We start from the raw sequence: 25,606 nt of genomic DNA, 5'->3' as shown, positions 1-25,606 counted from the left end.
ACTCACCTCCTAGAGAAATGGAAATAAAAACAAAAATAAACAAATGGGATCTAAGGAAACTTAAAATCTTCTGCACAGCAAAGGAAACCATAAACAAGATGAAAAGACAACCCTTACAATGGGAGAAAATATTTGCAAACAAAGCAACAGACAAATGATTAACCTCCAAAAATACAAGAAGCTCATGCAGCTCAATATCAAAAAAACAAACAACACAATCCAAAAATGTGCAGAAGGCCTAAATAGACATTTCTCCAAAGAAGATATACAGATTGCCAACAAACACATGAAAGGATGCTCAACATCACTAATCATTAAAGAAATGCAAATCAAAACTACAACGAGATATCACTTCACACCGGTCAGAATGGCCATCATCAAAAAGTCTACAAACAGTAAATGCTGGAGAGGGTGTGGAGAAAAGGGAACCCTCTTGCACTGTTGGTGGGAATATAAATTGATACAGCCATGATGGAGAACAGTATGGAGGTTCCTTAAAAAACTAAAAACAGAACTACCATATGACCCAGCAATCCCATCACTGTGCATATACCTGGAGAAAAACATAATTCAAAAAGACACATTCACCCCAATGTTCATTGCAACACTATTTACAATAGCCAGGACATGGAGGCAACCTAAGTGTCCTTCGACAGATGAATGGATAAAGAAGATGTGGCACATATATACAATGGAATATTACTCAGTCATAAAAAGAAACAAAATTGAGTTATTTGTAGTGAGGTGGATGGACCTAGAGTCTGTCATACAGACTGAAGTAAGTCAGAAAGAGAAAAACAAATACCATCTGCTAACACATATATATGGAATCTAAAAGAAAACATAAACAAAACATGGTTCTGATGAACCTATGGACAGAACAGTAATAAAGATGCATACATAGAGAATGGACTTGAGAACGCGGGGAAGGGGAAGGGTAAGCTGTGACGAAGTGAGAGAGCGGCATGGACATATATACACTACCAAATGCAAAATAGATAGCTAGTGGGAAGCTGCCACATGGCACAGGAAGATCAGCTCGGTGCTTTTTGACCACCTAGAGGGGTGGGATAGGGAGGGTGGGTGGGAGATGCAAGAGGGAGGGGACATGGGGATATATGTCTACGTATAGCTGATTCACTTTGTTATACAGCAGAAACTAACACAACATAGTAAAACAATTATACTCTAATAAAGATGTTAAAAAAAAAAGGAAAGGTAAGGATAGGATTGAGGAAAATGGAAGGTGGCTCTGCTTATGGCAAAACGGGTTGAAATCTGTGAGATGCATTGTGGCTCTAAGTTTCTAGAGGAATTCATGAGGGGTGTGTGTGTGTGTGTGTGTGTGTGTGTGTGTACACACACACGGGAGCACTTATGTTTGTATGCATACATGCAGTATCTATCTAATATTTATTTACATTTTTCAAGAATGTGATATAGCTCAGACAACAAGGGGGGAAACAACTCTTCATCTATCTTTTTTCCCTCTTCCAGCCAAGTAAGTTAGAGCTTCAACCCTAGAAGTTACCTCACATTTCACAGAAGTGAAATTCCATTATGACAAGATATGCCATTATTTTAAAAGGTTAGCTATACAAACTGTATTGTGGAAATGCAATCACACAGAAAATCCAAAAACAAGTGTACCCAAATTTACCAAAGTAATATTAAAATTGAGCACAGTGTGTTTAGTGAGTCTAAACCCTGATGATATGTCATAGTTGTTAAAAATGCAGCTGCCCACACTGAGCTCAGAGCCACTAATGCAGAGGGCCCATGTAGGGGCTGGGTAGTTCTATGTATGTATGTAAGTTTCAGCACTGATTCTGCTCCACAACCAGGAAAGAATTTATAGTACAAAATATCAGGGTTTTTTTTTTTGTTTGTTTTCTTTTTAAATGATCTGATATTCTTCAAGGTCAGTAACATTGATACATTGTAAAAAGTGTTTTCAAATGCAAGAACCAAATAAATGATTTAGTTAAGTTATTTAAATGAATGAGATATGATTTAGGAGCTGTGAAGGTGGTCCATAATAACATCTTCTGCAACGTAAAAGGCGTGCAAGAAAAAAATTTAAAAGTGAACAAGGAAAGCAGAGAGAGAATTTAGTATTCAGGTGAGGGCATCATAATATTCAGCTGATGATCAGAACTACAATGCTGAATCATCTATTTAAATGTGTTCAGTCCCTCTCTTATAAGGCTACAGATCAGTTATCTAGAAACTTCACTTATAAAGAAACATTTTCTAATACTAATAGTAATAATAACTCACACTTATTTATTTTAAAAAATCCTCTTGGAAGTTCTAGAAGGCAAGTGCTACTATTGTCTCCGTTTTTATAAGTGGAAGCTAGGGTACTGAGACTTGCCCTGGTTCTGACCCATCTACACCACAGCCTCTCTCCAGTGCCTGGTCCAAGGGCAGCACTCTAGCTGCACCCAACCCCCCACCCCCTAACACATCCTCCATAAGACCTATCTGCATCTGCCTGTCTCTCAGGGTACTCCGCTCCTCTGAAAATTCATCAGCAGAAACGGATCTGTATTGGGGCTGATTTATTGCAAGGGAAATATTTGAGTTATCTGCCATTAATCTTTACATCTGAACAATAACATTTTGTGGCAATGCTCTAACCTAAAGGATTTTAGAGTTCCTGCTTAGGAAATATTCTCAGGGAGGCAGGAGGAAGACAGAGCTTGGGGCACACCTAAGACCCTACCCTTTAATTAGGCTACAATTCCAACTTTTTAGAATAATAATACCTGTTTCCATTTTAAATTTCTTTACAAACTCTAAAACGTCTTCATTTAATGCACACCCTATTTGACCCTCATATAATTCTATGAGGATAAAATATTTCTGTTTTATAGGTAAAGAAGCCAACTCAGAGATATTAAGGAGAGGGGGTTAGCAGGTTCAAAGCAAAGACTTGAACCCAGGCATTGTGACTTCAAACATTGTGCTCTTCTCACATCTGCCTTCCTAGGCATGGAAGTAACTCTAAGAGACCAAGATGCACACAGTTTGAGATCAAGCACCAAGTTGTTGTGCTAATGATGTAATGTCAGGAACCTAGAGGGTTAGCTCCTGCCAATAACTCCAGCAGAAGAATTTTCAGAACACCCTGAAGTATCCCTTTTACTTCAGTCTCTCACCTATCTGAAGTATATGTTGACATGCAGAAATTCTGTTGTAAAAAATGTGGTGGAAATCCTCCCCATTCTATACCTTTGAGTGTGCACAGGCTACTTTTTGATTAGAGCTGTTGTTAAAGGCCTAACTCGGAGCTCAGTCCCCAGGGAACAATTACATTCCAAGATCCACTCTTTCCCTCTTAATCCCTGTTGATCATCTTGTGGTACAGACATGACATCTGTGCTAAGGGCTTCCTGGTGGAGGTGACAGGATGGGAGTATAAACCCCACGATCTCTGAGGGGGATTCTCTATGGCCCTGATCTCAAAGTGCCTCCCAGACCATGAGCTTTAACATCACCTGGGAACTTGTTAAAATGCAAATGCTCCCGCTCCAGACCTCCTTAATCAGAAACAGCAATCTGATTTTAACCGGCTCTCCACGTGACTGTGTTGTAGACTAAAGTTGGAGAATGATAACTCTAAACTGATTGCTAGGGAGCATCAACTTCAAATTTAACAGATAACTATTTTTAATTATAACAATACTGGTGTACTGCAAAATCGGCATGAAAATGATTCCTTACCACACGCCCACATATCCACTGGCTTTCCATAAGGATCTTTGCGTAAAACTTCTGGAGAAAGATATCCAGGTGTGCCAGCAAAACCTAGGGAAAACAGATATTAATGAGTTAAAACCAACTTGACAAAATCAATATGAAATGGCAAACTAAGGAAGAAACTTCTTTGGGCTTCTTTATCTGTTGATCTGTTTGTCAAGATAAAACAAGGCTCTCAGGGAACTAAAATAATGTTGGACGAGTTTCTCTCCATAGCAGTATCAACATTAACCTACCCTGCTTTGTAGCTTATTAGAAAAAACACATCTTTCTGCAGATATGAAAGCCAATCTATTGTGCTGCACAGTGTGTGTACTTCGGGCCATTTGGTCAGCAGTTCTGATTCTTGTTTATGTGTGAATTAAAACTAAACCTGTGAAAAGAATCAGAACATCCTCCCCTACACCTGGAAAGAAATTAGGAGAAAATTGAAGATAGGGTTACAACCTTGCCAAAGATGATACTTCTCATGGTACCTACATAACTTTATTATGAGAGGTATTCACCTATAAAAGAGAAGGACCCAAAACATGGATCCGGGGAACAAACTTAAAGCAAATTTTCAGTAAATATTTTTGGAAGTGAGGTGGTCTGTACAGGGTGGGGGATGGCACTGAGAGTAACTGAAGAACTCTTTAGGAGAAGGAATGAGTCCAAAATACATCAAAGAGCTCACTCTGTACTAATAAATAATCAGTGTGTGCTTATAACTGGCAGCTAAAGAGAAGACTCAGGAATATTCAGATGAATCACTATTGAACAAGTATCAGCTAGACTTAACTTAAGGGATGCGGTATGAGAAACTAGATGGCCAAAGAAAGTTTCCTATCGTATAAATCAGTATGTCCAATAAGGTACACTTAAATGACAATTTATAGCTAGAATTTAGAGTAAAATATTTCTTATTTGGTAAAAAATACCAAAAATAACTATTCCTATTTGGAAGTTTTCTTTAAAGGCACACTAAAACTCAAAACTGTTCTTTAAAATGATAGGTAATTGGGAATTCCTCTGACTACAAATCTCTGGTGAATCACCTTATCTATTTACTGTGATGCAAAGTGTCCAAGAAAGGAGCTTTTCCCCCATCTCCATGACAAATTTGTACTTAAAAAAAAGCATATGTATAACAGCCAGTTACTTCTTTGAACAAAATTACATTAGAAAATGAGGCAAAGGATTTTGGATATAACTTTTTCCCCCATTCTCATTACTTTCCCTTTCCTTGTTCGGTTTAGAGGAGGGTGGGGTAGACAATGAGAAGGGACTTCAAGAAAAGACCTGTAGGTTGTAGTTTAAGCTCTTCACGGACCACAGTGGATCCATCTCTACCTCAAACTTTACTTGATAGAAACATTTGCTCAGTAGTTGTGAAGTAGAAAGAACTACTGAGCAACAGTGGTGGTTCCCCTGAGTGAAGTTCAAGGAGTCCCTGAAGGAGAGACATGGAATCCGCTCTTCTAAGGTAGGGTAGGCACAATAGTTTTCAAGAGCTACCCAGTGCTTCTCACTGCCATATAACTGCTCTCTCATTCCAACCATCCCTCTCTGACTCCTCCCAAACTAAGACACACAGGGAACCCAATGGGACACCAATGTCAAAGACCAGATTAAAGACTGAGGTCCCAGCTGGCACTTTAAGTTCCTTTCCCATCTGGTTCTCCCCTTCATTCACCCAACATGACTTCTTTCTACCTCTGAGCACTTAGCCTAAAAATCTCTTTAAGGTCTCTTGAAGATAAACTTCTCATGCTCACCCTTGATGATACTTTTTCTGTTCCTTGGACCTTCAATTTTTTTTCTACCTCTACTCTAACAGAAGGTGGCTCTAAATTATTTCCATGTTAGAGATCTCTTTAGCTAACTACAGTTCTCAGTGGTTCTTTCTTACTCTGAATTTTGACTACCCTTTGATATGCAATCTGTACCCTCCTATCTAGAGTTGGTAAACTTTAATATATGTCTTAAATAACTCAGTAGAATACCTGGCCTGGAGCAGGAAATGTTAATGATATTGCATCTAGGTAGAAAAGATAGGGAAATAAATCACTATGTAAGAAATGCAACAACAATCTTAAGTGTAAATTATTACAAGCCTCTTCTGGAGACTACAAATGCTAAGAGTACAACTATCATTTGAGCAGTCAGTGGGGTCCTCACTCCTAAGAATAGTGAAGCCTACATCTAAATGCATGAACATTAAAACAGTGCACTTAAGCTACAATGTGTTCTCATGAATACAGAAATACTGAGGGTAAGATAAATTAGGTGTTCTTCAGCAGCAGATTAAACTCCTAAGAATCTAGTTTATGATGATATATGCTATCAACAGGAGATTTAATGAGAGCTTGCCTTCCTTACAGACAGCATACGTTTCTCACTGTGAAAAACCAGAAGGAATATCAGAACAGACCAAACAAAGAGAAAGCAGAATTACTTACCGTTGGAAATGTACCCATTGCAACATACTGCCATTAAAAAAAACCTTAACTTAAAAAAAAAGAGACATAATAGCAACCAAGCAAAATAATTCTTCCATGAAGTAAGATCATGGTAGTTATCCTTTTTTTGTAGCAGCAACAAAAAACCAGAAATGTATTGAAAAGAGCATTCCCAGTCCCACAGGAGAAACAGGCTGTTCTCTTTGGTAAATTTCTAGCCTTCCTAACAAGTAGGTTATAGGGTGTTACTTCTAGCCTTTTTGGCTAGTATTCAAATAGATCAGGGCTAGAAAGACAGAAGAAGTAACATGGGAAAAACAAACACTGGAACTAGAAACTGAGAAACAAATAATCAAACACAATAGACAGCTTCTATAATGGCTTGTATAGTTTTATTTTTCTTATTTGTAATAGACCTCTCACATTTATTGAAATAAAATTATGTAAAAGCCTGAAACTCTGGCATTATACATAATGAAGAAAGAGTTCTGCTCTTTTCTTATTAAAATAGAAAGGTTCCCCACTCAACACTTATATTTTAAAATATAAAATTAATCAAACACATGAGACTATGGCAGATGATACTGAATAAATATCAAAACAAGTCGTTCATATTAAAATATGCCTTTATTCCTAAAACCTAAAATATATCACACAATACCCCCAAAAGAAATGTAGTACTTCATATGCCCAGTTTTTCTTCACTTAGGTAACCATGAGGATTCACTTGAACTTGTAGAATAAACTATTCTTTTAAAAAAAAAGCTTAAAAAAAGCTAAAGAAAAAAATAAAAAAGAAACAAGTATTCTCTTAAGCTTAAAAACTATGTGTTTCTATACTTTTGAAATGCTGAATTTCCTTAGAACTTATAATGCACCTCTTAAAAGTCATTACCCTAATAGCTACCTTAGCAAGAACTTAACTGATATCACCATACTAAAGAGAAAATGGGAATTTTACTCCCCATCTGTTGTTGTTTCTCTAGGACCAGCTTGCTATGAAAAATGAATTATCACAATTTGAAAATTTGTATACTTTTATATGGATGTTATTGCTTTCACTAGTCTGATATTTAGTCATTCACTCAACAACTTTCACTGTGTAGGCCAAGTACTGTGACACGTGTTTCATTCCAAGATAGTTTTGAAAACTTACTGACAGCTTTCATAGCCCAGGCATTTTCCAATGCTCTACTTCACTTAGTCTCATAACAGCCCCATAAAGGAGTGTTTATTATCTTCATCTACAAAGAGGACACTGACCTCACAGAGTTAAAGTGACTTGCCCAATGTCATGTAGCTATTAAGAATCAGAGCCAGGATATCAGCTGAAGTATTTTCATTCAAAAAACAGAAACTTTTCACTACATACAGTCCTTCAAACAGCTTTTGATCTAGCAGAAGAGATAAAACATAGAGCCCCAAGCAAGAGAGATTTCAGGAGCTCAACTCCAATACTCATGTAAGAATCATCCAAGTTGTCGACGTTAAATTGGAGCCTTGGTTCTGGTAATAAGGCTTCTGGCTTATTCCTGATATCCAATCATCATCTTGTACACAGTTCTGACAATTACATCCCTGAGCCTAAGTCCCTCTTTTGGTATCTCATGAAGAAGGGTCCTGCTTTGCTCTAGAAAGGACTAGAGTCCTGTCTTTGAACCCAATTTCCAGGACTTTGATTTCTTCTAAATAGATTCCCTTTAGAGTTCAGGGTTCCTGTCCTTTCTGCATGTTACCTGTAACTTGCTTTCTCCTATATACTCCTTAGTTCAAGCTGTCTTCATGCATAATTTGAACTACTGCATTAGCCTAACTGGTTCTTTGCCTTCAGGCTATCCTTAAAGCCATCCTCCACATTGCTACCAAAATCAACATTACTTAACATAAACCCAATTAGGTCCTTCTCTACTTAAAAATTTTCACCAGATCCCTGAAACTCCTAAGATAAATGCCAAATCCTTCAAAAGGACATAAAATCCTTTCCTAATTCATCAACTACCACTCATCTCAGTATACTTTATACTTTAGCTATAACAAACTTATTGTTATTCCTGAAATAGAAAAAAATTGTTTTATGCCTCTGAGATTTTGCAAGTGCTGATCTGTCTGTCTGGAATGCCTTTATCTCCTTGCATACCAGTGAATAAAACTCCCATTCAGCCACTAGGAAGGCAGAAGCCTTACCCCAATCACTGAAACTTTCCCCAGAGGCAGAATTTCATAATTCTTCTCTTGTGCGCCAGAGCACCTCATGCATTCTTCTGATACAGGTGCCCTGACATTGCATGCTAAATACTTATTGATATAGAAATATGAGCATCTCAAGGGGCAGGATCTCTTAATTTATGTATCTCCAGTGATCTGCTCTGCCCATTTCTGTGATAGCCCCACTACTTCCTGTTGGACCCTAACTCCTGTTATTGTATATTCTTTATCTGTGTCAACCATACTCTTTCCTATGATAAAAAGATGTTTCTGAATCTCACATTTACAGAACTAATTCTAGGTCCTACCTTCTTTCAGTTTGCAGCTAAAAGGTACAAGCTTTATTTATATGTCAAAATATGACACACCAAATGCCAAATTTGGAGGTATTAAACTCACCTGGTAGGTAAGGCGAGCCTTAATGTAAAAGGCAATATTAAAGCTGAGAAGTATCACAGACAAGGATAATGGTCAGGTACTACTGAAACAGGACAGGCAGCAGAAAATGAGGTCCTGAATTAGGCTGCCTTCAGAGAAGACAGGCAAGGGAGCCTCACCAGCCACTCCCATTAACTAGCTGGGGTAGATCAGAGAGACATGGTGAATCCTGGGAGCTCTGTGTACATTTTAGTACATGTGTATGTTTAGGGATACAGAGAAGTATTTGCACAGAAAACAAAAGAAGTAAAGCACTTATTGAGCTCTCTTTGTATTTGTTGTTGTTGCTTAGAGGAAGAGCAATTCAAAGTGAAGGGCATTTAAAAAATTTAATCTCCATACATTGAAAGTCAGAAAAGAAGTAAGACTGAGGCTCTCAGAGGTTATATTTTAGGACACTATGTGAAAAATGGGTTAACACTGGGAAATGGCAGAAAGAGAAGCATAAAATCAGTGGCTGAAATCATTTATTTCGGCTGAATATCAAAACAATCCATACGCCTAGTTAGAAATACTATAATTTAAATTTGTTTAGAGTTAATCTCTTCCTTAATTGCAAGGAAATGGAAATTTCATCACATAGAAGTTTTGAAATTATCAAAATTGTATAGAGGAAACTGGCACTTTGGAGAAATAGAAGATGAGATGAAACACACACACATATACAGATATATAATATCATATATTATATAAATCTCTATCTATATATATACTTTATAATATTTTTAAAACTTAAATTTGCTAATCACAAAATATGTAAAATATTCTGCAAGTATTTCCTGAGTACCTACTATTTACATAGGTATTTTTAGCATCAAGTGAGGCTGTATGTGAACAATCAATGTTCTCTCAAATACTCTTTGACTATTGCAATCCTATTAATCCTTAGAACAGAATCCATTTTTTTCATCCATCCTTTAAGAAAAAAGTCTACGTGTTATTGCTCTTCTATTCCCTTAAGTTATTTTTAGATTATATATCCTTTAATGTCAGTAAAATCAGGTACATATAAAGGTCCAATATCTTAAAATTAGTCAAGTTGTCAGAATGAACATTTCCATTCTATTTTGGTTAGGAAGTGGGATGTGACTGGAGCCAGAATAGTACAAGCAGCATGAGGTAGAGAGGTCCTACTCACCAAACCACGCCTGCTGGTCTCCTTGAACTTCTATGGCTAAGCCAAAGTCTGCCAGTTTCACAGCTGCTCCCTTGGATTTGCTAGCTAAAAGCAAATTCTCAGGCTTTATTTAGAAAGAAAAAAGAGAGATTGAAGTGAGAACCTATTTTAAGTGACTATTCAAAACTAACATTTTATAAGGTTAGGGGAAAAAAAAAAAGGCATGCACTGTCCTCTCTCCCGGAGACTGTCATTCCTAAATCCCAGGGAAAATATGGTTAGAAAATGATAACAAATGACCATGTGTGCAGGCTTCAGACAGATGCCTAAGTGTACTGGAGAGATACTGGGCTGAAGAGAGAATACGCTTGGGGAGCGATCAAATGAATGGGAGCACCTGTCTTGACCTGCTCACATGCTTCCAAGGGCTGCTTGAGGTCCAGACTTGGCCACGGACATTGGCTTAGAAGCCTAACAGAGCACAGACATTTTCAGCAGAAGGAAACTTGGCAAAATGATAACAAGAGTTGGACCAATCTACAGACATTTGGCAAATGAAACCGTGCAAATTAAATCCTAGTTGACTTCAAGAGTTTGGACCCGAATGCAGTGATTTTGATGCCTCAATGTTTCCAAACAATTTTCTGAACAAATTTTGGAGTTTTATTCTGAATTATGTATTAAAATTGCTGTCTTTAAGAATCTGTTTATTCTTAAAGGCAGAAAGAGTCTACTACTATTTGCCAAATGTTATAGTTGGATTTTTTTCTTCATAAGCCAGTTTTTAAAAACATAATTTATATGTCTTCAAAGTGTGATTCAAACTATTACTTATATATTTATTTTCACATCTCAGAATACTATAAGAAAGACACATTTTTATTTTCTTGGGTATTTATCATTACTCAAGGACTGATAACTCAGTCTTGGAATAAGGCTGTGCCTACACCACTGTTTCCCAACCAGGGCATCGAGACACATTGGTACTTGGAAAATAAGCACCATGGCAAGTCTTGAATTTCCATGGACTGCCTTTGTGGGTTTTAAGAAATGAAGGGAAAAGATGGTCAGGAAAAGGAGGCTGATTAATACGTACAGTAAATCTATCATCCTTAGCTATGTGGATGAACGTATGTCTGGATTGGTATGTATATTTGGGAGAGTGGTTCATCTTCTTACCTGGGATAAGACCCAGAAAATTTAGAGGTGTGTCTCAGACTGAAAAATGTTGGGAAACAATGGACTCTGCAAGTGTCAAAACGACTGTCTGAAAAATCTAAAAATTCAGTCAGTCAAATTGGTTTTGTTTATATGTTGACAAACAACTAATTTCAAATTTTTTTCATGAAATTGGCTACTTTTTTTCCTTACTGAATAGTCAGTTCTGTTGGTTGTTTTGACCTTGGGTAAACACAGCCTAAACCAATATTTAATTTATTAATTAAGCCAGCCATGCAAATTAGCAAAGACTCATAACCAGAACTCAGAAGAAATCAGGTTAAGTCTACAAGAACTAGAGCGTAGGCAAGTAAGTTTTAACCAAGTACCAGACTTCTTCGGGCTATTGCTGCTCACTGCCATCAGATTCATCACTGTTATGACAATTGGTAACTGTAAGGAAAACTTTGTAATTTTTTAGGGCTGATAGGGTTTTTACCTCAACACTAAATACATGATAATTTAATTTCGATGTTGGGATGACAAGGTCTCAAGTATATGAAAGATCTTCATACTAAAATAACTTTTACTAAAATCTAACATTTGACATTATTTGGAACTCTTGTTCATCTATCAATATACTATAGTATCTAACCATGTTATATCATCAATATTTGACATTTTATTTTCACAACTAAAGTTTATGGTCCACTACACTCATGTACCTTTTTCTTTAATTAAGAAGTGATTTCCAGCTATTAATTTATGGAATAAATAACTTGGAAAAAACCACATTAAACTGTAAGTGATAGTTTATTTCTCTGTAACCTTCATATTCAAAAGTATTGAGATGTCAGAGAGCTCTGCTAATACACATCTGTCCTAATTTGTCAAGCACAGACTCATTCAGGGAAAGAGTTCCAATCACTCTAGAAATCACAATCATTTTAGGTCTTTCAGATCTCAAGTGAGCAAATGCCAGTGTCATCAGTGAATAAACAATTTAATGTGCTTTCGTTCCTATCAATAAATCAAAAAGTTCTGGGCAGTGCTGTGTGCATTATGCCCTTAAACACCAGGTGTCTGCCAATTCAGAAGAAAGGGAACACCTTAGAGTTTTATCATACATGGCCTCTTGAATTTCTGGGGCAAATATTCATACCTAGAGATGACCTAGAAGACCTCTCTGTAGGGCCTTGTGAGTCATCCAGGAAATAATAAATCCATCTGGATCAGTGTTTCACCTTATACCTGTGAAGACTGTTCAGCTGCAGTTATGCACAGGAAAAGGCATGTCTATTTCAAGGTTACTGTATAGATTTAAAAATAAATAGCACTGAAATAGCTTCATGTTTAAGCATATCTTTTAGGCAAACCTAAAATATAGAATTATGGAATGCAAACTGAAAAATTAGGATGATTATTGGCTTTATTAAAGGATTATTTGCTTTATAAAGAAACATTAAAAATATCACACACATTTGATTTATATACAACTCTTTGGAATATATTTGTTTGAATAATCTTGTTACCATGTTCTGCAAAGATATGGAAGGCTTAATCACCAAGAAGTTCTAAAACAGCATTTAAACCAGGGCACCACACAGTTCTTCTGATTTTCTTTAACTACTACCATTCATATAGCCTCCAACTTAAAAACATACTGCATTGGCAAATAGGTTAGTTCAGATTATGAATGTCCACAGAAATTAAGATAATATGTGGTTATATTCCACAAAAGCTGAAACAGTAGAATCTCTCACCTAATCAGTGGCTACTTCTTTAGAAAGGATGACCTTTACATTCTTCACTGCTAATATTCTATTATTTTGATTTTCTAAAACAAATGAGAAAGGTGAGATCAGAAACTCAGGCCTTCCAACACAACTATGGTTGAACATGGGGCAGAGCACTGTGAGAGAAATGGGCAGCACAATAATCTAGAAAGAGGGTGAAGGCCCGGATTTATTTCCTGGTCCTGTTATTAACTATGTGGATTTGGGCAATTTAGACTCTTGAAGCTAATTAACTAATTCTTCATCTCACAAATGAACATTATAGATATATATTTTATCTCAAAACAGTATATATAAAATTATAAAATCCCACTGGATTTAATCACAGGGGCTCGTAAGGGACATTATATGCATTAGTGATTAGCTATTATACTGCAGTGCAGCTGGCCATTTCAATGTGCATAACATTGAATATCTGTAATGAATGCTCATGACTTGAGAAATGTCTGTATTTCTAAATTAAGTGCAATCTATTATGTTAATATTTACACATTGAGATTATCTCTAAATTCTTATAATGAATCACTGTTTAGGTTGGTTTTTAAATAGATTCTACTGACATTCTCACACACAGGTTCCCTCCCCGCCCCATTGCTTCCTAATGATGCAGGATTTTCCACGACATCTGGTCTTAGTGTCAACAACCATTTATAGCATATCAGCTGTAATGAGAAGCAACTGTTTGCAAGTTTTGTTTTGTACTTCCATATGGATACAATGGCAACTACTTCCATTGTGATTTGGGATTTTCTTGAAACTGTCCAAGTATCTTAAAGTACTGAGGCAAGTTGCTGGAATCACTTTCAGAACTGGAAGAGACTTGGGAGATAAAATAATTCAAACCCCTCAGTTTGAGGTATAGAGGTTCAAAACGATGAAGCAAGGACTTGAGGCCAGATTTCCTGATCCCTTCCTTTTAAAAGACGTGATACTGAGGAAACTCCTCTGATGGTATAAAAATCATTCATTTTCAAAAGGTAGTCTATTCAGCAGATATTTTTAGAAGAATTTAAAGTAGTCAAAAATATTTATTACCCATAATCAAATAAAACAAGGGGAAACTTATGAAAAAGACATAATTTTGATTTTGCTTCTCAAAAATCTCATAAACACATCATGAGGATTTCTAAATTAGCATGATCTTTATTAAGGAACTGACTCAGCAAAGGCAATGACCATCTTTAACATTAGTCACGTTAACATCTTCCACATTAGTGATATCACAGATTTATCTGTGCACATATGTGATATCTATCTAACCAATGAAACTCAAACATTCGGAAATTATAAGGGTAGTGAAATCATGTGTGTTTTACTTTTTTAAAAAAGCCAAACATTTTTAATGAATATTATAAAACAGCAAGTTATTAGTTTTATTATTCTATATTATTTGATGCTTACATTCCCTTGGATATTAGCTTTTAAGAAGTAAAATTGTCTTTTAAAATTTCTTTCTTCTATTGGAAAGTCTCAATATGTCAACATGAAGTTAATCAGTCGGTGCTTTGGTGCGTTTTCAGTCACTTCTCCTTTGCCAAAGAAGGTGTGAACAAAGCTCCTAGAAATCAACTAAATGAAATTTTGCATGAATTGAAAAGCCTGAATATCAGGCTCGCTCATGCACACGGTGGAGGTCCTTTTGTGCACATGGTACAAGTGACTTCTGATTTTATTTTCACATGGCATGGATACCTGAATTTATGTACTTAGCATGGGGAATTTCTAGCTGATACGTGCACTGTGAGTTTGTGATGAGGAAGTACTGTTTCTATCATCGTGCGTATATGAGCAAGTTCGTAAGAATCACTCAGTATTCCATTCCTGTTTCTTGATTTGCCCCTGCATTATCAGCACACACTATCAAGTAGCTTGAAAGAACCCCAGTGGGACTTCCCCAATTAGCTGTTTCTCCACAGCCTGACATACACCAAGTACTCCATAAAGAAATACTAGAATGACTAAATGAATTATGGAATTTGTCACATATATATAGTTTGTTTCTAATATAGCTAGTCATACATTATGTACAAGTGATGTGTTCTTTAAACATTTTTTTAAAAGGTGGTTCTGAAAAAAGTGGAATAATTGTGATTTTATAATTATGCTAAATGTAGAATTCACTATTTGATATATCTGCTACCCATGGTGACAAGGATTTACTGAATGCTTGTCAGATTCCCAGAAAATGAATTCCTTTCTTTTCTAGTCATACATTCGATTTTATTGACATTTCTATGAAAGTGTTAAAATCCCCCCAAATCTCCAGAATTACTATCTTCATTTAAATATCTATATCTATTCAACTATCCATCTATCTACCTACCTAACACTCTCATATCCATCTACCCGTCTAATGATTTTTCCATTAAATATTGTTCTTCAGGAGGTAGGCTTTAAGAAAGACAGTATTTTTCACTGAGGCAATTCACTGGTGCTGATTTGTTGCTAAAAGATTCAGTTGTATGTATGAAGCCTCCTATCCAGATAGCTGTTCATGAAATAGTTTAGTAACCATTTCTGATACACTCCGAACTGAAATCTTACTACTTCGTGTGAAATATGGTTAGTTGAAAAAGCACAGCTATGTAACTGTCTCCTTTGACTTACTTCCTTCTATCAACTGATTCACAGAAATTGTATTCTCCCGGTTCTTAAATGAGACAACACATCTGACTTGATATGCCTTTATTTCCTGTGACATCGAGAGTTGTCACTTGTTACTGCAGCCTCTTTTCGACCTAATATATTTTTGGATGCAGTGTTTGTCTGGTGTACTTCCTTCTTTCTGGGATGCACAGCACAGATACATTCTCCACATATATTTAAGTGATCTTTAATTCACCAGCCTGTACATTCCATACATACAAGGTCTGTTTTTGTTTTGCTCTGTAATATATGCCCACAGCCCAGACAGGGCCTTGGTAGGTGCTCAAGAAATGTTTGATTAATGTTTGTTCTTCTCTTTTGATACCTGAATTTTTAATCACCAGAGTTCACAAATATCCAACACCACTCTTCATAAACAATCTATTTTTAAGCACTCCAAAGTGATTGTCTTGATGTGGCCTAAATTAAATGTGGCAAATCCATTTTGTTCTTCTCGATGTCTCATTTTCCAAAGGCTGTGGACAATGCCACCTTACTGATTTTCTAAATAGGACACTTTTGCTTTTTATACCAGTCTTTTGTCAAATTATGCTACCCTCCTACTCTACATTAAATCTTAAATATGCCTTATTCTCTTATTCCTAACTATACGAATTTTGTATAGCTATGAAAATCCATAGGTGGGGATTATTTTAATCCCTTGGCTCACTAAATTTAGACCCATCTTCCCAAATAATTCTTAATATTGCTAGCAAGATTATTTTACCATCATTGTTTTGAACTATTCTTTGATCTCTATAATGGTTCTCAATTCATTTATCTAACTGAATTGAGAAGTGGTAGTGATTAAGCTTGCAGACCCTGGAACCCAACTGCTTGGGCACAAATCCTATCTTAATAGCTGAGTGACCTTGAATAAGTTCTTTTACTCATGGTTGTTAAATCTCCCCTTAGGTAACATGGGGATGGTCATAGTGCCTTCCTCATGAAGTTGTTCTGAAGATTAATATGATGATGCAGTACAGGGTATATAGTAACTGCTTGATAAATGGCAGCTATGGCCATTTTTATTATTAAGGTTCTGCTTTGATTCAAATCCTCTCAAAGACTAGAGTCATATCCCTGAACTATAGTCCTATAATTATGTTAGCACTGCTATATCTCCCTAATACTGCTTGAATCTACATCAATTGGCCTGACACTGAATGCACCTTAGACAAAGGTTGTGGTCCATGTATCCAATGTATACTGCCTGGTGCTGACTGACATGCTTCTGTTATGCCAACATCCCACCACCCTGAACTTTCTCCTGTTGTTGTTTCTGTTGTGCCTGCTGTGCCTTAGCCTTGTCTCTAGGTCTCAGTAAGTCTCCGTCTGGTGGATTCTACTGTCTAATAAGCCCCCAAGTGTGGCAGTTATTCAAATATTCAAACCGAGATCTGTATGCTATCACTGTGTCAAAGAGGATATGTTTATCCTCTATTTTATTCACCATTAATTATCATACACAATAATCTGTTTTATTCAGTGCTGTCCTTTATATTATAAATGTGCTTTTGGTTGAACTTTATTCATTCCTAAATTAAAGGACTATGCTGCAAGTATTAACTAGGTATAAGGTCTCACATTAGGTACTGTAAAGGAACACAATATGTTAAATAGCTATTATTCTAGGAAAGATTTATAAACAAACTGTACAGTACTCCTATGCTCACAGGTGTCTGTGATAATGATGAAAAATGTAGTACTTCCTGTGTTTTTATCTCACTGATACGGACAAATTAAACTGCATGCCTGTAGTGTACATGAATTAATATATGAATCATGATAGGGAAACAAAAATATATGGCCCAATAGTAGTAAGGGCAATATTTTGATTAAAGCCTGATAATGGGTTTCAGCAATTGATCTTTTTCATTTTAATATATCAGTAAATATGCTATTGCAAGTTGTATACTTATCAGACTGCATGGTGTATATAAAAGACACAGATCAAAGCCAGTGACTGAGCACACTTAAGGTGTGCATAAGTTGTCTCTCACGCACAAGTTTGGGCCTCTCTTAGTATATTTATGTCATGGCCTACTGAAACAAGCATGAGAACTAGACTCAACTGAAGTTTATCCAAGTCAGCAATTTGACAGAAGCTAAGACAATTATAGAAATTATAACAAGCTCTATCAGAAGTTCATCTCTATCCTCTCCTAAAATCAGAGTAAGAATGGAAAGCAAAAACACTTTTCTCCCTGGCAAGAAATCTGATGGGTGACACAGCAGGCTATTTCTTTTAATAGTAGCCTCTCTGGAAATCACCTGCCTGAGTTTTTAATTAGTGACTTTAGCTCATATGTCAGAAAATATATTTTTCTTCCCCACCCACATCCTAGGCTCACTGCCATCTCTGATTAAAGTTACAGTCTTTGGGGACTTCCCTGGTGAGCTAAAGAAAGCCCATGTGCAGCAACGAAGACCCAATGCAGCCATAAATAAATAAATAAAAAGGAAGGAAGGAAGGAAGGAAGGAAGGAAGCGAGGGAGGGAGGGAAGGAGGAAGGGAGGGAGGGAGGGAGGGAGTTCCGGTCTTTGAAGAGCTCTGCTGAGTTTGGACACTTACAAAAGTGCAATATCATGATTTCACAAAATATATTTTGAAAGTCATGGAATAGAATTCACATTTTTCATCCTTGGCTTTTAGAGTATACTTATAATTACATAAATGTAGTAAAATGTTTCAAATGATAACTTTATTAAATAGCAAAAAATAATGTGTATGTCTACATACGTTCACTTAAAAAGGAAAGTAGCACTGTGAGTACTACGAAGTAACAAAAAGGGGCACTGTCTTTACATGGCTAGTAAGGAATTTTTGAGGTGATTGCCAAATATATGGATTTTCAAAGGAACATATTATTTTTCCTTTATCCTGATGGGTAAATTTGGTATTAGCAGATGGACAGAGTCCTACCTTCATTCTCCAAAAGAACAAACCATTAACCTACTTTTCCTTTATACATGCAAAGCTCTCAGACTCAAACTGAAAATCAAAGGAAGATTCTAGAAACTAAGGCAATGTTTTGCTTAAAAATCATATCTTCAAGTAACTCACTGTGGATCGTTAGAGATATATTCTTGTAGAACATACTAAATGAATGGAAACTACAGATTTACAATTTACTATAACTAGAGAAGTCTAGAGAACCCAGCCTAGGTCCTCCCACTGAACCCATTACAGTTCAAGACATTCTAAATTATCCTTTGCCACCTTTGTACTAAAGCCTGGAAAAGGCTGAGATTTCAGATGAAAAACCACAACTATACAGTGCTCACATTTGCTATTTCCCCCACCCAGGGGTTTCTCTCCATTTAAATTTCTAGGCCTTCACTATTTCTCTGAAATTTCATAAGTAAAACTAGAATTCTGAGAGAAGAGGTCAGAAAATTAATAAAAGGATAGTCTTCTCTGAAATATTTAATTTCTAAATGATCTAAATAATTTTCAACCTCAATGGTTATCAGAAGCTGAGTCAAGTCTTAAAAGTATTAGTATCAAATATACTATTTGATAATAAAATGTTTTACCTTTTTTCCATCTGTTTTAAAAGACAATAATATCTTGGTCCCTAGGAATATAAATAAATAAAAACCCAGGGAGCCTCAATGTCCTCAGAATTCCTGGGACTAATGTTAAGAGAAAGAGACTTCAGCACCCAGAATGGGATTCTTTAGCACCAATCACTTGGGCCAAAAATCTACCTAATACATTTATCTCTATTTATTTTATAATTCTGATAACCACTTACATATTAGGTAAATATAATATGACTATAAAATCACGTTTGATCAACAAACATACTATTATGTCCACAGAACAAGTTTAGAAAGAAAGAGATCATCAGTCCTACTCAAAATCACATTAAATGCTGCATCCATTCTTAGGAAGAAGGAAATATAACCTATTTATTGTTAATGTTAGGCAATGGTTTCTCTCTGGATGAAATGGGATTTATGTAAGTCTCAGTGTGCATTAGAGAAGAGATGACTGTGGCGAGGGAAAGTGTCTTCGTAATGTGCCGGAATGAGTCCACACAACTTTACTGCTCATATTTTTGCCTTTACAGGTATAACTGCAGCTGAACAGTCATTAGGAATTGTGTGGTGGTTTGTCTTCTCCAAGGGCATTCATTACTCACCTTCAGGTCCCGATGGACTACGCCCATCTGATGGCAGTGTAGCACAGCCTCCAGGATCTGCTGAATGCAATGACTGCATGCAAACACCAGGGGGCGTGTGTTAGTTCCAAGCTTACACTCACTGTCTGTATAGCCTCAGAGAGACTGGGTTAAAGTGCAAAACTAGCAGACAACTGGGGTTGTATTTAAACATCTTCAGTAATGTAAACATGCTCAAGTAGAGTGACTACTACCTCAGAACAATCAGGATCTTGCCAGATGTGAGCCAAAATGTGAGTCCACTTGTTCTAGAAAAATCCATCTTAAAAATATTTAATTCAGGAGCTCATTTCCTGGTTATAAATCCTCACAGGAAATGAACTGGAACACAACTATTATTTCTATAGCTTTTGTGCTCCACCTCCACCCCACACAAAAAAAGCTGTTTCTCTCTTCTCTCCCATTTTTCTAGTATCATTCCAAAGCTGTCACATTAGCAGTCAAGGCACCATTAAGGTTAAATTAGGATACGTAATGAATTTTTGATAAATCATTAACTTCGCATGCTTTAATTTAGCTGGCAATTATTATCTCTTGCCTGAGGGTTCATCAGACTCAAATGGAGCAATGCGTAACCAGTTGTTCTGCTACAGCAACCCATGGTCTCAGAACAGAAGTGGTGTTTAAATCTACAGGCGGACATACATCACAGGCCAAGTTTATCTCCAGGCAAGTGCTGGTCATCTCAGAAAAGCCTGCCCCCAAACTGCCTCTGGTGGTTTACTCCTTGGAAACGTAACAGGTTGTGTTCTCAATACTGTCCTTCCCTTTTTGCTATGATGTATATTTAGCCTGTAGATGAGCAAACTGAAAGAGCCATCATGCATTATCATTTCATCATTTAGTCATTTTAGGGAAAAGTTGGGAAAGGCAAGGGAACCATTTTAAATACCCACCCTCTGCCCTTTCCCCAGAAAAAAAAAAAAAAAAAAACTTCCTTTGGTTCAGATTTATGGACTCCATATACTGACCTTCAGGTCCCTGTGAACTATGCCATTTAGGTGACAATGATTTACACTTTCTAGAATCTGCTGTATACAATGACTGTAAAGATACAAGGGCAGAATGGAAGGGAGAACATTTTAAAGGCACATAATCACATTGAATACAAAATAAAATGAAAGTTCGAATGAAACAAACAACAAACAAAAATTATATTTTTCACATTTTTTTAGCTTTACACTGGAATTAAATAATGCTGAATAAAGCTAATTCTGGTTCTAACAAAAATGACATCCAACATAGAATTTGTGACATATTCAGACAAAACAATTTGAGCTGTGTGTGTTTTTCATTGCAACTCCATAAATTAAATCACTTGTATACAGAAGTCAATATTTCCATATTCAGGGAGAAAATTTTATAAATAATTCCCACAATGTTCTGGGGAAATTCTTCAGTGAAATAAAATTTATGGGTATTTCTCATACACATCTAAACTGTTTAAAATCTGAGGTCACAATTAAACATAGGTGTTGAAACAAGAGGGTAAACACAGATGAAGTGGCAGGTGAAACAAAGGTCAAAAAAAAATGGAGGGAGACATTTACCATTTTGACTTAGAAATGGTGCTGCTTGTATAATATATTAATAGGAAAACTAACGCACGTCTCCAATAACAGGGAGAATTTAAAGTAAACCCATGGCATAAAACAAACTCCTCTTCAGTATAGTCATACTCTGGGGAAGGGCTAAGAACTTACAAAAAATAAATAAAATTTAAAATCCCCTGGAGCACTGGTGGTTGTTAGACACATTTTCATACACCCCAGTGAAGGAAAACTTATGCTTATTACTATGTTAAAATGCATAACTTATGCTATTCTTATTAAAGGCTCACTGATGTCAAATAGACTGCTAATTAAATTCTATGGTAGACGTCATCGATGGGCACCTATAAGGTCCCATGAGCTGTCATATGACATACAGTAATGTAGAACATATCACACTGATGAATTCTGTACAAGTTCACTATGTGATTCAAATGCAGGTATATACAGACATTCATTCATTCTACATTCATTCATAAGGATTAAGCAAATACTTTAATGAGGATATTTTCAATCATTTAATGTACAAAATACTACTACTCCAAAGTAAATTCTTGAATTAAAAAGAAGTAATCACCATCTGATTTATTACAATATGTCACAAAATTGATCATGGTTGTGATTTTCTAGCTCTAACTCGATTAAGTGTATCACTAAAACAGCTTCATATTGGTTGTTTTTGACTATACAGCTTATTGGAGTGTTGGTAATTATCTGTTAAATCATATGACTCTTTTTCCTTCTACCATATGTTCACTTTATACTACTTTTTAGGAATACTTCACTCTCTCATCTCAAAACCACTGGTATAAGTTATTGGGATTAATGAATAACAGAAAATAAAGAAGTAGACAAGAATTCATATTAAATAAACTTCACCATATGTTACCAGTGAGAATGAATTCAATCCTTAACTTCTTGAGGACTAGTACTAAACAGATTTTTACAAATTATTTGCTCTTTATGCTTGTAGTTGAGAAGAGAATGTTTCTTCTCCTTGATTATGTGTGGGACCTATCCTAAAATGTATCCCATAGTAAATTCCAAAATTTAATATAAGCATGCATATGAAATGATCCAACCAACCAAGGGTCTATCTTGTTATCTGTAGGGCTGCTCAGTAGTGAAAATGGTCTCTAGATTAATTTCAACCAATATTTTGAAACACAGGAACAACCTGTTTAACATAACTTTGAAAAGCGAAATAAATTCCCTAACTTTTTTTATTACCTTGATTAAAAAGATTACTCTTTTGGAAAGTGGGCAAATAGCTACTTCCAAGGCTATTCTGAGGCCCTTTTCAGAGGCCTAATGTGAGGATCTGGCTTAAACTGAACAAGTGATGATTCACTCATTATAGCATAAGTGATATGGAACTTTCTATGTGACTTTGGCAGGAAAAATTCCACTAAAAAATTGGAGTGTAGTCATGTGCAGAGAAGATTCACAAAATGTCATAAACAGTAGCATTAAACTGAAAAGATTAATTAGAAATTTAGAAGTGAGCCTGTGTATACATGTGCTACTTTGGAGGGAAGGGGAACCTTCTATCAGCTGACTATCTGCTGAAGGCCAGGCTACAGGGGGATTAGCAGCCTTAGGAAGCTCTGAAAGCATTAGATAGAGAACCAGCAGGCACAGACCATCAGTAACTGAATATATATAAAACATCTCATTGGGCTTCCCTGGTGGCGCAGTGGTTGAGAGTCGGCCTGCTGATGCAGAGGACATGGGTTTGTGCCCCGGTCTGGGAAGATCCCACATGCCGCGGAGCGGCTGGGCCCGTGAGCCATGGCCGCTGAGTCTGCACGTCCGGAGTCTGTGCTCCGCAACGGGAGAGGCCACAACAGTGAGAGGCCCGCATACCGCAAAAAAAAAAAAAAAAAAAAAAAAAAAAAAAGAAAGAAAAACCTCATTTATATTGCTAATAATGAGCCAAGTACTCACGGCCAGATTTTTCCAACTGCAGAGTATATGTAAGAAATGCCAAGGAAATTAACACCATACAGTCTAAGTAATGTCTAAGCAAGTAGATTAATGTTACTTCACTCCAAAAACATTGCCTTGGAAGTCTCAAATTAGACAAAATGTTAGCCATTTTTAACTTCTGTAAAAATTTTGCCAATTAGTAAGATTGGGAAATCCTCTTGAACCCTCTGAAGTACCTGAATAAATATTTTTTAAGTGAGAGTTCCAAGGACATTAATGGAATTTCCAAAGCGTTAAACAGCTCATAATGCCTGAAGGAGACCACTGGGCCTTTTGGAGTCTGTTTCTTTTTATGACCTCTGATTAGACGTGGGCTGTCCATGGAACTTCTGTGATGACGGAAATGCTTTATATCTGCTATATCCAGTCGGTTGCCACTAGCCACTCATGCAATTAAGCACTTGAAATGGGGCTAGTGCAACTGAGGAAGTGAAATTTTAATTTAATTTAAATTAATTGAAATTGAAATTAAGAGTCATATGTATAAACAACAAGGTCCTACTATATAGCACATGGAACTATATTCAATATCCTGTAATAAACCATAGCAAAAAAGAATAAGGAAAATAATATATATACATATAACTGAATCACTTTGCTGTACAGCAGAAATTAATACAACATTGTAACATAGTATCAACTATACTTCAATAAAATAAATTTAAAAAAAAGAAAGTCATGTGTGACTAGTAGCTACCATACTGGGCAGCCTAACATCTAGAGAGCTCATAACTTTGATAAAAAAACTATATTTCTTTATTATAAGTCATTCCAGTTAGGCTTTTTTTAAAAAAAAAAAAAGGTATTCTAACTATAGATACTAGATAAAAATAAAGTTTAGGCCAGATTCATAGTTTGTTTGTTTTTTTTCTTCGAAGAATCATCTTGGACATCCTTAAGAGAGAAATATCAATTAAGAGGGTCTCATCAAGAAAAGTCCAAGATGGTATTATGAAAGTCTCATAATCTTAAGCATCATAATATATTTGTAGAGAGATATACTGAACAAGTGTCATCTGAGTGCTGAGCCTTGTATCTTGCCCAGGGCAAGTCACTTACCTGGCGTCGGCTTCACTGTAATATTCTCTCGCCACTATGTCTTCAAACAGTTCACCTCCAGTAACTCTGTGAAGACAAACAAGATATTCACATTTAAAAAGAAGAAAAAAATAGGCATCAATAGATTTGCACCAGTGTTCATATAGAATATATGTTTTCAGATTATTTTAAAAATTATTATCAAAACATAGAGCATATTAAAACATTATAAGACTCCATAATGATCAATTTATATTAATCTAAACATTTCCATCTCTTCTGTTTGCCTTTGTATCACTAGATCCCAAGGATACAATATTCTGTATACCATAACTATACTCAGACATATCTTATAGAAAATGGTTTCTATGAAACTCTTCAATTCTCTAAATATTAAATGAGGTCTGACAAAGTATGTGGAAGCATTTAGGAACATTTTCTGAACAAAAAGAGAGGATAACACATATCATGGGTGTAGAGTGGGAGTTTGCAGGCTGCATTTCTCTGGAGGGGCTCATTTTTTAAACTGCAATGAACTTGCCTTTATGGGCTAGAGGTGGTCTTCCAAAATACATACCACTTTGGGGCTGAGTGCTTGATTTTCCTTGTAAAGCAATTTCCTTTATGTTCCATGTCTTTGCCGGTAAACTAAGACTCAGGTTTTGGCAGTGCCTGGGAGGCAGCAGTGACCCCTTGCCAGCTAGGAAGGAGCCATATCTGTCTGCCCTTTTTAATAAAGTGAAGACTTCCCCACAACTCAGCAACTAGATTTGGTTACTCCAGGAAGTTCATTCAGACTGTGGACTTCGAGGTTTTCTAAATAAGGAGATGTAACTATCCCTGGGATTCATTTCTTCTCCAGGTCCAATAGATTACTGCTTTGGGGCTAGAATTCCCTAACCAGTGATTCTCTGGCTTAGACTTTTCTTCTCCCTGCTTAAAAAATGACTTTTTAAATTTTAAAAAGTCATGTAATTTTGTAGTAAAATTTTAAAATATGGAAATGTACCAAGTCCTCCCCTATCTCTTGATCCCAATTCCACTCCCGGAAATAAACTGACTTTAACTTTACTCGTGTCCTTTCAACTTTTTTATCTTTTAACATTTATACTTTTCCCTTTGCAAACACACACAAAGAAACACTTTTCTCACTAAAGTGTGATTGTGCAATATACAAAAATTAGGCTAATCATGTTTTTCATTTTGCTTTAAATTATGGGCACTGTTTCATGTCAGAAGCATTTTTTTCCCTATTTAAAATAAGTAGTGTGTA

At 36.2% G+C, this 25,606-nt stretch overlaps 1 protein-coding gene across 8 annotated transcripts in view; it reads right to left on the bottom strand.

Annotated features, from left to right (window-relative positions):
• The window catches only part of CAMK2D (calcium/calmodulin dependent protein kinase II delta), a gene marked incomplete at its 3' end in the record, with an annotated part of 288,766 nt that overhangs the window by 66,367 nt on the left and 196,793 nt on the right, over positions 1-25,606 (bottom strand). For all 8 annotated transcript variants that reach the window (XM_082611545.1, XM_082611548.1, XM_082611541.1 and 5 more), the window contains exons 5-8: positions 24,355-24,420; positions 20,728-20,800; positions 9,988-10,090; positions 3,730-3,813 (exon numbers count right to left, since the gene is read on the bottom strand). In XM_082611545.1, the coding sequence (XP_082467671.1) occupies positions 3,730-3,813; positions 9,988-10,090; positions 20,728-20,800; positions 24,355-24,420 (326 nt within the window). The remainder of the gene's footprint in view (positions 1-3,729; positions 3,814-9,987; positions 10,091-20,727; positions 20,801-24,354; positions 24,421-25,606) is intronic.

This window comes from Mesoplodon mirus (assembly GCF_964341445.2).
Source record: "Mesoplodon mirus genome assembly, chromosome: 2".
NCBI lineage: Eukaryota > Metazoa > Chordata > Mammalia > Artiodactyla > Ziphiidae > Mesoplodon > Mesoplodon mirus.
Note: the sequence above shows the minus strand (reverse complement) of the source record. Positions and strands in the feature narration are given on the sequence as shown.